This window comes from Chiloscyllium punctatum, chromosome 33 (genome assembly GCF_047496795.1).
Source record: "Chiloscyllium punctatum isolate Juve2018m chromosome 33, sChiPun1.3, whole genome shotgun sequence".
Lineage (NCBI taxonomy): Eukaryota > Metazoa > Chordata > Chondrichthyes > Orectolobiformes > Hemiscylliidae > Chiloscyllium > Chiloscyllium punctatum.
This window is the reverse complement of record NC_092771.1, coordinates 12,277,163-12,289,107: the sequence shown is the minus strand read 5'-3', so window position 1 is coordinate 12,289,107 and position 11,945 is coordinate 12,277,163. Positions and strand designations below refer to the sequence as shown.

Below are 11,945 nucleotides of genomic sequence, written 5' to 3'. Positions count from 1 at the left end.
TTGATACCAGAAGCTTTTAATCATGTACATAGGTGTGGAAATGAGAGATTATTAAGTACCCAGCAGGTCAAAATGTAGAATATTAGTAGGACAGAGAAAAACAAAAGGGAAATCCAAAATAAATCCATAGATTTTACCGTTTTGCTGAAAATTTAGCTTTAGTTTTTAAGCACTTAAAATGTTAGTAAGGATTGGAAATGTGCCTGTTGCCTTGGCAAGTTTGTACGTCCTTCTGGTTCCTTCTCAGAGGCATCAGTGAGAGCCCAAGCTCCTGCTGTTTGTTCCCGGCAGCGTGCTGCACGTGGGGTAGTCTATCGGGTTGTCAAACCAAACAGCAAACTTCATCCAGGTTTGATACCCGCGATGAAGAGCGGTGACTGGCTGCCGGGGCGAGGGTGGGAGCGAGGGAGGAGAGAGCGGGCTGTCCACCAATCTCCAAAGCTGTCCATTCCGAGGAGCGCTGTCCAGGGAGCGTGGTGCTGAAACTTCATCCGACCGCCCCCACCCACTTCCGAACACATCCCCAAACCAACGCAGGCGGACACACACACACACACACACACGCACACACAGAGAGAACACGCTGCGCTGGGAGCTGTTCAACAAAAGACCTCCTGAAAGCGGGCAACTTCTTTAAGGCGGCGCCATGGCATTCATCGTCAAGAACATGGTAGGCGGGCAGTTGAAGAACTTGACTGGGGGACTTGGCGAGGATAAGGGCGAGGGAGAAAAGTCGGAAGCCGCAGCCCAGGGAATGACAAGAGAGGAGTTTGAGGAATACCAACGGCAGCTGGTAGAAGAAAAGTAAGTGTTTTGTTTTTCCCCTTTGGACCCCAGCCAAGAGAGTGCTTCCAACCTGTAATCCCACAGATAACATTCACACAGCAATGGCAATGTAGAGAGCCATGTGTCCGTTTTATTCGGTTGGAGTTTTAAAACATAGTCGCCTTTCCTGTGTATAGTTTCCCCCTTGCCTCCATTCGCTGTATTCAACTGGACAGTGAGAAATAATTCAAATGCCACCATTGTCCCAACATCAACTGACGCGATTCTAGTCAGTAATTTCAAGGTGTGCGAAACGGGTGCTCGGGATTAAGTTTATTTTTTACAAACTAAACTGCTGGGATTCACCGTCAATCTCCTTCGCCTTGCAATAAACAGTTAATAATCTAAAATGGATGGTTTTCTAATTTGAATTTAACTCATTGAACGTCCGAATGCTTACCACATTATTAAATGGTTAAGTGAAATGATTCTACATTTTTCAGGGGATCAAAAGGGTAAACCCCCCCCCCCTTTTTTGAAATATTTTGCAACACTTCGAATGTGTTGCTTTTAGTGTCATAGTCTTAACTTTTTTATTCGATAGAGAATCTTCATCAGAAACGCTGTCTCCCAAAGAAGGGGGCATTCAATCCAACTTGCTCGCTCTTTGAAACTGTTGATTAAATTGCTCTCCCCCAGAACCCTTGGGTTCATTTGCAGATGTCCTAAGCTTTTGTGTTCTTGGCCACAAAACGTTGGATGTAAAAAAAAAGCTCAAATATCCTATCGTGTTTTTTGTGTGAATTATTTTCAGTACATGACTTTTGATACTTGCAGGATTTGCCCCATCACAACCCTATCAATATCATCCCCCCCGGCTCCCCACCATCATCCATATTATGTTTCCGCTTGGTCTAGTTTGCTCCAAGGAGAACAATTCCAGTTTGCCCATAAAGCTGAACCCCTCACCCCTCTGTGTCCCCTCCAAGGCCCTTACTTCCTTTTGGCGAGCTCAGAGCCAGAGGCTGCAGATGTCTGACTGTTCTTTGGGTGAATGTATCGCCCCATTCTCATAGCAAAACTACAAGGGGGGGGGGGGGGGGGGTCTTATCATTTAGTCATTTCGCCCGCGTCGGGTTTTATGATTCCAGTTTCGTCAATCAAGCCATCACAAGATGCATACTTTTAAGGTGAAAGGCAGGAGGTTTAGAGGAGATCTGAAGAAAATAACCCAAAGAGTGTTGGGACTCTGGAATGCACAGCCTGGGAGGGTAATAGAGGCGGGTAAATTCACAACCTTTTGTATGAACACTTGAAATTTCCTAACTTTCAAGGCGATGTGAGTAGTGTAGCTTTGGTAGTCTAGACTTGATGGGCCGAAGGGCCTTTTCAATACTGGACGATTCGGAGCTGTTTCTTTTCCATGTCTCCCAGAGTCCAGGTTAGCAGCTGTTGAAGTGTTCAGTAAAGCGTTCCCAAAGATTAGCTCAAAAACAATTCACGGAATAGGTTCCGCCGGTCTGGCAGCATATGTGGAGAGAAATTTCGGATCGAGTGATTCTTCCTCAAAACTGATGGTGGCTTGGAAAAATTAGCTTCCTAACTCCTTGCTGTGTACTGTATGTTATAGCTTGCAAATAATCGGTGGTTTTTACAACTTCTCTTTCAAAACTTTCTATTTCATTACAATAATCCATGTTGTATATTTCTGCTATCTTTTAAGAAAAGGGACTGCTCACATGTACAATGCAAGTAACAGAGTTCTCATATGTCATGTTGGCTAAAACAGTTAACAGTTAGTTGCACTTCAAATGACATAGAGTTAGTCCAAAAGCCCAAACTGGGGTTTATTTGATACATTTTCAGCAGACGGCGTTTAAACCGGTAGGTTTGACGTGCACGGACCCGAGTTACTATGGGTCACTGTGATTTCATTTGACACACGGATGATCTTTGAATAAATTCCCTGCAGCCTTTGTGCAGCCAAACTGGGCAAACACATGCGCTCCATTGACTGTCAGAGAGTCACAGGAAGGGCAAAGTCTTTTTTTTTGAGAAAAGTCTGATTCATTCTGGATGTTTCTGTTTGAATGTAACCATGTAGTCAGTTCCCGTCTTCCTTTATAACATCACGACCGGGGTTTGACGGCGGGAGATGAGAAAACAGCTCCTAGTAAATCCAGCAAATAAATCCAAGAAGCAGGCGGAAGGAAACTGCTAGACGAACCAGGGCGGAAGGGTGGAAACGGAAATGTCCAGTTAATTTACAGTCAGGGTTGGTAAATCTGAAAGGGACGGGGTTACTTTCAAAGGGGAGTTGGACAAATACTTGCAGAGGTGAAAAAAAAATCAATTGAGGAAGGAGCAGAGCAGGCAGATGAGTTGGATAGTTCTTTTGAAGGGCTGGTACGAGCACGATGGAACGAATGGTCGTGGTCTGTGCTATATTATTTTATGCTTGCTTAGAGCACCCCCTAGGATTTGGTGAAAGAATATTGATGGGCCAACTCTGAAATCTGGGATTGACATTTGCAATGCGTTCCAGGCCAGTGACAAACCACGGGTCAAAAGATAAAACGATTCACAGAATCCCAACAGCGGGGAAACAGGCCATTCGGCCCATCAGGTCCACACCAAGCCTCCAAAGAGCATCCCACGCAGATCCACGCCTCCACCCTATCCCCTGCATAATGCACCTAGCCTGCGCATCTTTGGATTTAGATTCACTTAGAACAGTAGACAGGAATAGGGCCTTTCGGCCCACCACGTCTGTGCCATTGCATAAAATCTCGAATTTTCTCCCGCGTTAACTCAGCTGACTGAGCCAGTAGGGTGTACACAGCAGTAAGGTCCATTGATGGGGAGGGGGGGTGTGGGTCGTGGGTGTGGGATGGGTGTGAGATATTAGAATTGTCGGCGACTCAGGTGGACACTAACCGAATTGATCACTGCTCCCTGACGGTGATGGACTGAGAGCGGCTGGAGGGGAGACATCACTTGAGTACAGGAGCTGGGTGAGAGGAGATGCGATTCAAACATTTAGCCAACACATTTTGTTTAATGCTTACTGGTGAAGCTCTGGAGGTCGGAGGGCGACTGTGGAAGGAAGCAATCTGTAAAATGGACCATTTGACATATTAAACAGTCAAACTATAGACTCTTCAGAAAACAAAAATCAGAGTCCCAATGTTTTCTTTTTGTTTTCAGCACAGAGTCCAGCATCTGCAGTAATTAGCTCCTATAGACTGTTCAGTGTTGTATGTTACTTTGCCCAACTCAGGAATGGACCAGCAATAAGGTGTAAAAGCAAAATACTGGAGGTCTGAGATAAAAAAAATAGAAAGTGCTGGAGAAACTCAGCAGGTGCCGGCAACATGTGTGGGGAGAGAAACAGAATTAATGTTTCGAATGTGGTGTGGCTTCTGAAACGTAAAACGCCAACTCTCTTCAAGGGGATGCTCGGAATAAGGTGTTTGGATCGTGAACGGAAGCCTTTCTGTCCAAACCCCCAGTTAATCCTAAAATACGTAACAAAAAAACCCACAAAATTGCGGATACTGGAAATCAGAAGCAAAAACAGAAATTGCTGGAAAAACTCAGCAGGTCGGGCAGCACCTGTGGAGAGAAATCAGAATTAATGTTTCGGGCCCAGTCACCCTTCTTCAGAACTGGGCCTGAAATGTTAACTGTTTCTCTGTCCTCAGATGCTGCCAGACTTGTTGAGTTTTCCCAGCAATTTCTGTTTTTTCCTCTAAGAGCATCACCCAGAGTTTCCCCCAGAGTTTCAGTTTGCAGGGTGAGAGAGATTAACCAATTTCCCCTTCAAGGGAACTGCACAGAAACTGAGCAGTGGGAGAGGGAATGTGGGTTCCAGGGGGACAGTTCTAGCAGGCTCAGATTGCTACATCTATCATTTAAACTTTACTAATTCTACCACTCTTAAATGGTGGTTCACTTGAAGAAGGGCTGGTCAAATCTATTCAGTGACGTTGCAAGGGTCCTAAGGTGAACTTAGGGCAACATGTTCTCCAACTCAATTACGCTGGCAAGTTGAAGAGTTTTGTTCTCCACAATAACATTCGATAGTAAATTCCTTCCTTTGGTCCCTACAAGTGGAGGGGTAATTCACACCGTTCCTGTCAGAGGGAAGATTACAGGACAGGTCAAAAGCCCTGAAAGAGACGCCCCTGTGCCTCACTGGAGGATATTGTCCATCTGTTCAGAATTTCTACCATGCATCTCTGGAGCAGGATGCACTTCAACCTGGGTCTCCTGTCCCAGAGGTGTGCAATAGAAACTCTGTGTAGTGCAGTGGTATTGTCCCTACCTCTGGGGAAGGTGGCACTTCAACCTGGGTCTCCTGCCCCAGACGTGTGTGATAGAAACTCTGTGTGGTGCAGTGGTAGTGTCCCTACCTCTGGAACAGGTTACATTTCAACCTGAGTCACCTGTCCCAGAAGTGTGTGATACAAACTCTGTGTAGTGCAGTGGTATTGTCCCTACCTCTGGGGAAGGTGGCACTTCAACCTGGGTCTCCTGCCCCAGAGTGTGCGATAGAAACTCTGTGTGGTGCAGTGGTAGTGCCCCTATCTCTGGAGTAGATTGCAATTCAACCTAGGTTTCCTGCACCAGAGTGTATGATAGAAACTCTGTGTGGTGCAATAGTATTGTCCCTACCACTGGGGAAGGTGGCACTTCAACCTGGGTGTCCTGCCCCAGACGTGTGTGATAGAAACTCTGTGTGGTGCAGTGGTAGTGTCCCTACCTCTGGAGTAGAGTGCACTTCAACCTGGGTCTCCTGCCCCAGAGTGTGCAATAGAAACTCTGTGTGATGCAGTGGTATTGTCCCTACCTCTGGGGAAGGTGGCACTTCAACCTTGGTCTCCTGCCCCAGAGTGTGCGATAGAAACTCTGTATGGTGCAGTGGTAGTGTCCCTACCTCTGGGGAAGGTGGCACTTCAACCTGGGTCTCCTGTCCCAGAGTGTGCGATAGAAACTCTGTGTTGTGTAGTGGTGGTGTCCCTACCTCTAGGGAAGGTGGCACTTCAACCTGGGCCTCCTGCCCCAGAGTGTGTGATAGAAACTCTGTGTGGTGCAGTGATGGTGTCCCTACCTCTGCAGCAGAAGAGCTGGTTCAGGTTCCACTTGCTCCAGAAGTAGGGACACTACCACTGCAATGCAAGAGGCCCTGTTGAACGATGTTATTTCAATCGATGACAATGGCAACTTGAAAGAATTTCTGGGTTTATTGTAATTTTTCTTTGGGTAAAAAAACAAGTTCCAACTCTCAATCTGATTCAATGCTCGTAGAATTGCGCCCTCTCCTGTTTGGGTCTGAAACTTTAAAAACAATCTTACCAGTATCAAAACGGAGTGTTGGGATCCGTGTATATCCTAGCCCATATGGCAGCTAATACAAGAACTAAGAGATTAACCATTCCCCTCTCCACTCCGCCTCCCACCACCTCCCCCCCCCCCCCCCCCCCCCCCACCCCCCCCACCCCGCACCCCAACAGCTGAGTTCCTTGGGACGGATTACCACTTCTGATGTAGTAAACATTACGGCTGATATTGCATTTTCAAAATAGTCGAGTTGTTGCTTCTGTCGACTTCATTAGGCAGAAGGCTTTAACAAGTAACTGAGCTGAATCGTTATTGATCAGACTAGCTAAAGTGCTGCTGCATACAGTACATTAAGGTACAATAAAGAAGAACCACAGGCAGAAAGATTATTGCATGTGAGAAAGGGAAACAGTTACTCCCCAGTGTCATCATGGGCATTATTTTAATCATAAAATTGCAGTCAAATCACCTCTTTTCCATGTGGACAAATAGGACATTGGTGAGGTCTCTTCTGCAGTGCTTGTCCAGTTCTGGTTGTCCAGTTATAGGAAGGATTTTATTAAAGCTGGAGAGGGTTCAGAAGAGATTTACCAGGATGTGGTGGGGATGGAAGGTTTGAGTTATAAAGAAAGGCTGAATAGGCTGGGAGGCTTTTCATGGGAATGTTGGAGGTTGAGAGGTGACCTTACAGAGGTTTATAAAATCATGGATAGGGTTAATGGTTGGTGTCTTTTCCCTAGGATGGGGGAATTTCAAGACTTGGGGGCACATTGTTAAGGTGAGAGGAGAGAGAATGAAAAAAGACATGAGGGAAAAAATTTACGCAGAAGGTGGTTCGCATGTGGAATGAAATTTCCTGAGGAAGTGCTGGATGCAGGTACAGTTTAAAAGACACTTAGGTAAGTACATGAATTGGAAAGGTTCGGAGGGATCTGGGTTAGAAGCAAGCAGGTGGAATTAGTTTAGTTTAGAATTATGTTCAGCATTGTCTGGTTCGACCAAGGGATCTTTTTCCATGCTCTATGACTCTATGACTAATTGTTATAGCTATGCACTGATTTAAGTTTGAGGAGATACAATCCAAACGTCAGGCCCGCTCTGTGGATGACACCTTTGTCATCACAAAATGGAACAAATTAGAAGAAACCTACAATATCACTAGCAACATCCTTACTGGCATAAATGCCACCAAAGAGGAGGAGAATAACAACAGACTCCCTTTCCTAGATGTTGCAGTGGAACAAACAGTCAATGGAGAACTGCAGACCAGCATCTATAGGAAAGCAATACGCACAGACTAGATACTCAACTTCAGAAGCAATCATCCCAACACCCACAAATGGAGCTGCACCAGAACATTATTTAAATGGGCCACAACACACTGCAGCATCCAGGAACTACAAGCAGCAGAAGAAAAATACCTATACAGCATATTCAAGAAGAATGGGTACCCAATAAACACAGTCTGCTGATTCTTAAACAACAAGTCCAAATAAGTAAGCACAACCCACCCAGAAACTCTCGCCCCTCTACCATACATCAAAGACATCTTGGAGATGGCTACCAGACTGCCCTGACCCCTTGACATCATGGAAGCCCACAAACCTACCAACACAAACCTACACTGAAACAGCTACTGATGAACTTAAAGGATCCGACACCAACAAAGAGCAAAATGAATGTCATTTAGAAAATACCATGCAAGGACTGTAACACACACTACATCGGACAAACAGGCAGAAAACTAATCACCAGGATACACGAATACCAACTAAACACCAAAAGACATGACCCACTCTCACTAGTATCCTTACATACAGACAAAGAAGGACACCACTTGGACTGGGACAACACATCCATTTAGGACAAGCCAACAGAGACACACATGGGAATTCCTAAAGGCCTGACATTTAAACCAGAATAAATACATCAATAAACACAACGATTTGGATCCCATTTACCAAGCTCTGAGAAAAAGAACTAGAAATGATATCACCCACCTTCAGAGACCAATTCAGGTAAATAGAAAGCAGGACAGAACCCCAGTGCTTCACCGGAGGCTCACTGATGATGTTACCTGGCACGGTTACGAAACTTCTGAAAACAAAGCTGCCAGCTCAGCGAGCAAACTTACAACCTGAACCTCAACATGAGCTACAAGTCTTCTCAAAAAGTGTAGCTTTGAGGAGAACCTGGAGCACCTTAACAGTGACAAAGTTGGTACATTTGTCAGACAAAAGCTTGAGCCTCTTTATCTCCCAGGAGAAAGTGAGGACTGCAGATGCTGGAGGTTACAGAAGAGAGTGCGGTGCTGGAAAAGCACAGCTGATCAGGCAGCATCCGAGGAGCTGGAGAATTGACAGTTCTAATCCTGATGAAGGACTTTTGCCTGAAACGTCGATTCTCATGCTCTTCGGCTGCTGCCTGGCCTGACTTTTTATTTCCCATCCAGACTGTACTTTCATTCCTGACAACATGAACTAGAACAGTGAGGCAATTTCCTCATCATATTATCTATTCTGGGGACACGGTTTCAAATTTTGCCACAGTAGATGGTGAAACTGAATTCAATAAAATGTTGAATTAAGAGTTTAATGATTATAGTGAAACTATTGCTAACTATTGGAAAAGCTAATCTGATTCACTAATGTCCTTCAGGGAAGGAAACTGCTGTCCGTACCTGATTGTGTTTACATGTGATTTCAGATCCACTGCATATAGTTGACAGCCCTCTGCGCAGTTAGGTATGGCCAATAGATGCTGGTTTAGCTAGCAATGCACACACCCTGTTAGTGGATTTCTTAAAAATAGATTGAATTACTCAAAAGAGCTGGCAGCATCTGTGGAAAGAAAAACAGAGTTAGAACATAGAACATTACAGCACAGTACAGGCCCTTCGGCCCTCGATGTTGCACCAAACTGTAAAACCAATCTGATGCCCATTTATCCTACACTATTCCATTCTCATCCATATCTGATTAGATTAGATTACATTACAGTGTGGAAACAGGCCCTTCGGCCCAACAAGTCCACACCGACCCGCCGAAGCGCAACCCACCCATACCTCTACATTTACCCCTTACCTAACACTATGGGCAATTTAGCGTGGCCAATTCACCTGACCTGCACATCTTTGGACTGTGGGAGGAAACCGGAGCACCCGGGGGAAACCCATGCAGACACGGGGAGAACATGCAAACTCCACACAGTCAGTCGCCTGAGGCGGGAATTGAACCTGGGTCTCGGGCGCTGTGAGGCAGCAGTGCTAACCACTGTGCCACTGTGCCGCCCACAAATGTCCATCCAATGACCATTTAAATGCCCCTAACAGTCCACTACTGTTGCAGGCAGTGCATTCCACACCCCTACTACTCTCTGAGTAATGAAGTACCTCTGACATTTGTCCTATACCTACCACCCCTCAATTTAAAGCTATGCCTCATTGTGCTAGCCATCACCATCCAAAGAAAAAGGCTCTTTCTGTCCACCCTATCTAACCCTCTGATTATCTTATATGTCTCTATTAAGTCACCACTCAATTTTTTCCTCTCCAACAAAAACAGTCTCATGTCCCTCAGCCTTTTCTCATAAGACCTACCCTTCATACCAGGCAACATCCAGGTAAATCTCCTCTGAACCCTTTCCAAAGCTTCCACATCCTTCCTATAATAGTGACCAGAACTGTACGCAATACTCCAAGTGCAGCCGCACCCGAGTTTTGTACAGTTGCCGCATGACCTCATGGTTCTGAAACTCAATCCTTCTACCCATAAAAGCCAACATGTCCTATGCCTTCTTAACAACCCTGTCAACCTGGGTGGCAACTTTCAGGGATCTATGTAGATGGACACTGAGATCTCTCTGCTCATCTACACTACAAAGGATCTTACCAAGAGCCCAGTACTCTGCATTCCAGTTGCTTCTTCCGAAAAATATTGTTTTTCTATTTCCACACATGACAGGCATACCAAGTATTCCTGATAATTTCTATTATTTCAGATTTCCAACAGCTGAAATTGCTTTTGTTGTAACTGGAATTCAGTTGCATGGAGGAATAGTATCTTGGGTCATAATGATTGATTATGACACAACATAGAAGGTAGGATATAATTTTTATACAAAATGGTCAAAGTGCATCAGTACATGAGTGAGAAATATTTGGCAGGGTATGGGCCAAATCCTGGCAGATGAGACTAGTTTAGTTTGGCATTACGATTGGGATGGATCGGTTGGACCAAAAGGTCTGTTTCTGTGCTGCATGATTCAATGCTTATTTTAAATGGCTGCATTGAAAATTCTATCTTGATAGTCTGGAAATATATTGTAAGGCTAATGTTCCAGCTGTGCATTAATATTTCTGCCCTTTATTGTCAGACATCTTATGCAGTCATAAGGATTACATTTTTGAGAGGTGCTATGGGGATAAGATGACCGGGAGAAATGCCAACACTTATTTTAGCAGTGAGTTGCAAGTAATTCATTTCAAGCTATCCTAAGTGGAAATGTAATACTTCCTAATTGTTGACCAAATGGCCCATGTGTGGGCTTTGAAATATGATGCATCACAGCACCTACCTAATGAGAAAGCTGAAGGTATAATATCAACATTCCAGCATTGATTTATACAGAGTAGAATGATACACTGAACTTCTTCATTGACTCTGATGAGATTAGTAATTCTTTAAAGAGCTGTTGTGTTAGAATCACACTTATAGCTTTTTGATTAAGCCAATTGTAAAATGGCTTTGTTGCTCTAAAATGATATAGAAAGGGGTCCAAATGGTTGTTCCCTGCCATTTTGAGTGAGTGTCAGTTTCTGTAGGTGTGTCCATACTTTACAAATAGATTCAATTTCCATGATGATAATGGGTAAATCTTGCTGTCCTTCCTTTATCTTCCTTTATCATCATATGGGAGAAAGTGAGGACTGCAGATGTTGGAGATCAGAGCTGAAAAATGTGTTGCTGGAAAAGCGCAGCAGGTCAGGCAGTATCCAAGGAGCAGGAGAATCGACAATTCGGGCATAAGAAGGGCTTATGCCCGAAACGTCGATTCTCCTGCTCCTTGGATGCTGCCTGACCTGCTGCGTTTTTCCAGCAACACATTTTTCAGCTTTGTCATCATATGACATTACATCTGATGATCATAATCTGATGATTGTTAGCATAAATGGTGAGCTACCAAAAATAATTCTCACTTCCAGTTTCAAAAATTAATGTCTGCAAGAAAAATATCTGCATGAGTCTCATTTAATATGTGGAAAATTGATTGCCATGATTTTTGTGTGTGCACATCGGTTTAGGGCAGGACATGGGTGTAATATGTACATATAGAATCTGGTGATGATCTTTTCTCATCAAATGGAATTCGGAACTAAACATGAGTAATAGCAAAGACCAATCTGCATCATCAATTGGAATTGTTATGCTTTCCTTAATTGGTCAGAGTACGGGAGTTGGGAAATCATGTTGCGGCTGTACAAGACATTGGTTAGGCCACTGTTGGAATATTGCGAGCAATTCTGGTCTCCTTCCTATCGGAAAGATGTTGTGAAACTTGAAAGGGTTCAGAAAAGATTTACAAGGATGTTGCCAGGGATGGAGGATTTGAGCTACAGGGAGAGGCTGAACAGGCTGGGGCTGTTTTCCCTGGAGCGTCGGAGGCTGAGGAGTGACCTTATAGAGGTCTGTAAAATCATGAGGGGCATGGATAGGATAAATAGACAAAGTCTTTTCCCTGGGGTGGAGGAGTCCAGAACTAGACGGCATAGGTTTAGGGTGAGAGGGGAAAGATATAAAAGAGACCTAAGGGGCAACTTTTTCACGCAGAGGGTGGTA

General features: G+C 44.6%; 1 protein-coding gene across 1 annotated transcript in view; it reads left to right on the top strand.

Annotated features, from left to right (window-relative positions):
* Positions 1–415: 415 nt before the first annotated feature.
* The window catches only part of LOC140458590 (complexin-3-like), a 30,704-nt gene continuing 19,174 nt past the window's right edge, over positions 416–11,945 (top strand). Inside the window, exon 1 of the mRNA XM_072553347.1 lies at positions 416–804. Within this exon, the coding sequence (XP_072409448.1) occupies positions 647–804 (158 nt within the window). The 5' untranslated portion in view covers positions 416–646. The remainder of the gene's footprint in view (positions 805–11,945) is intronic.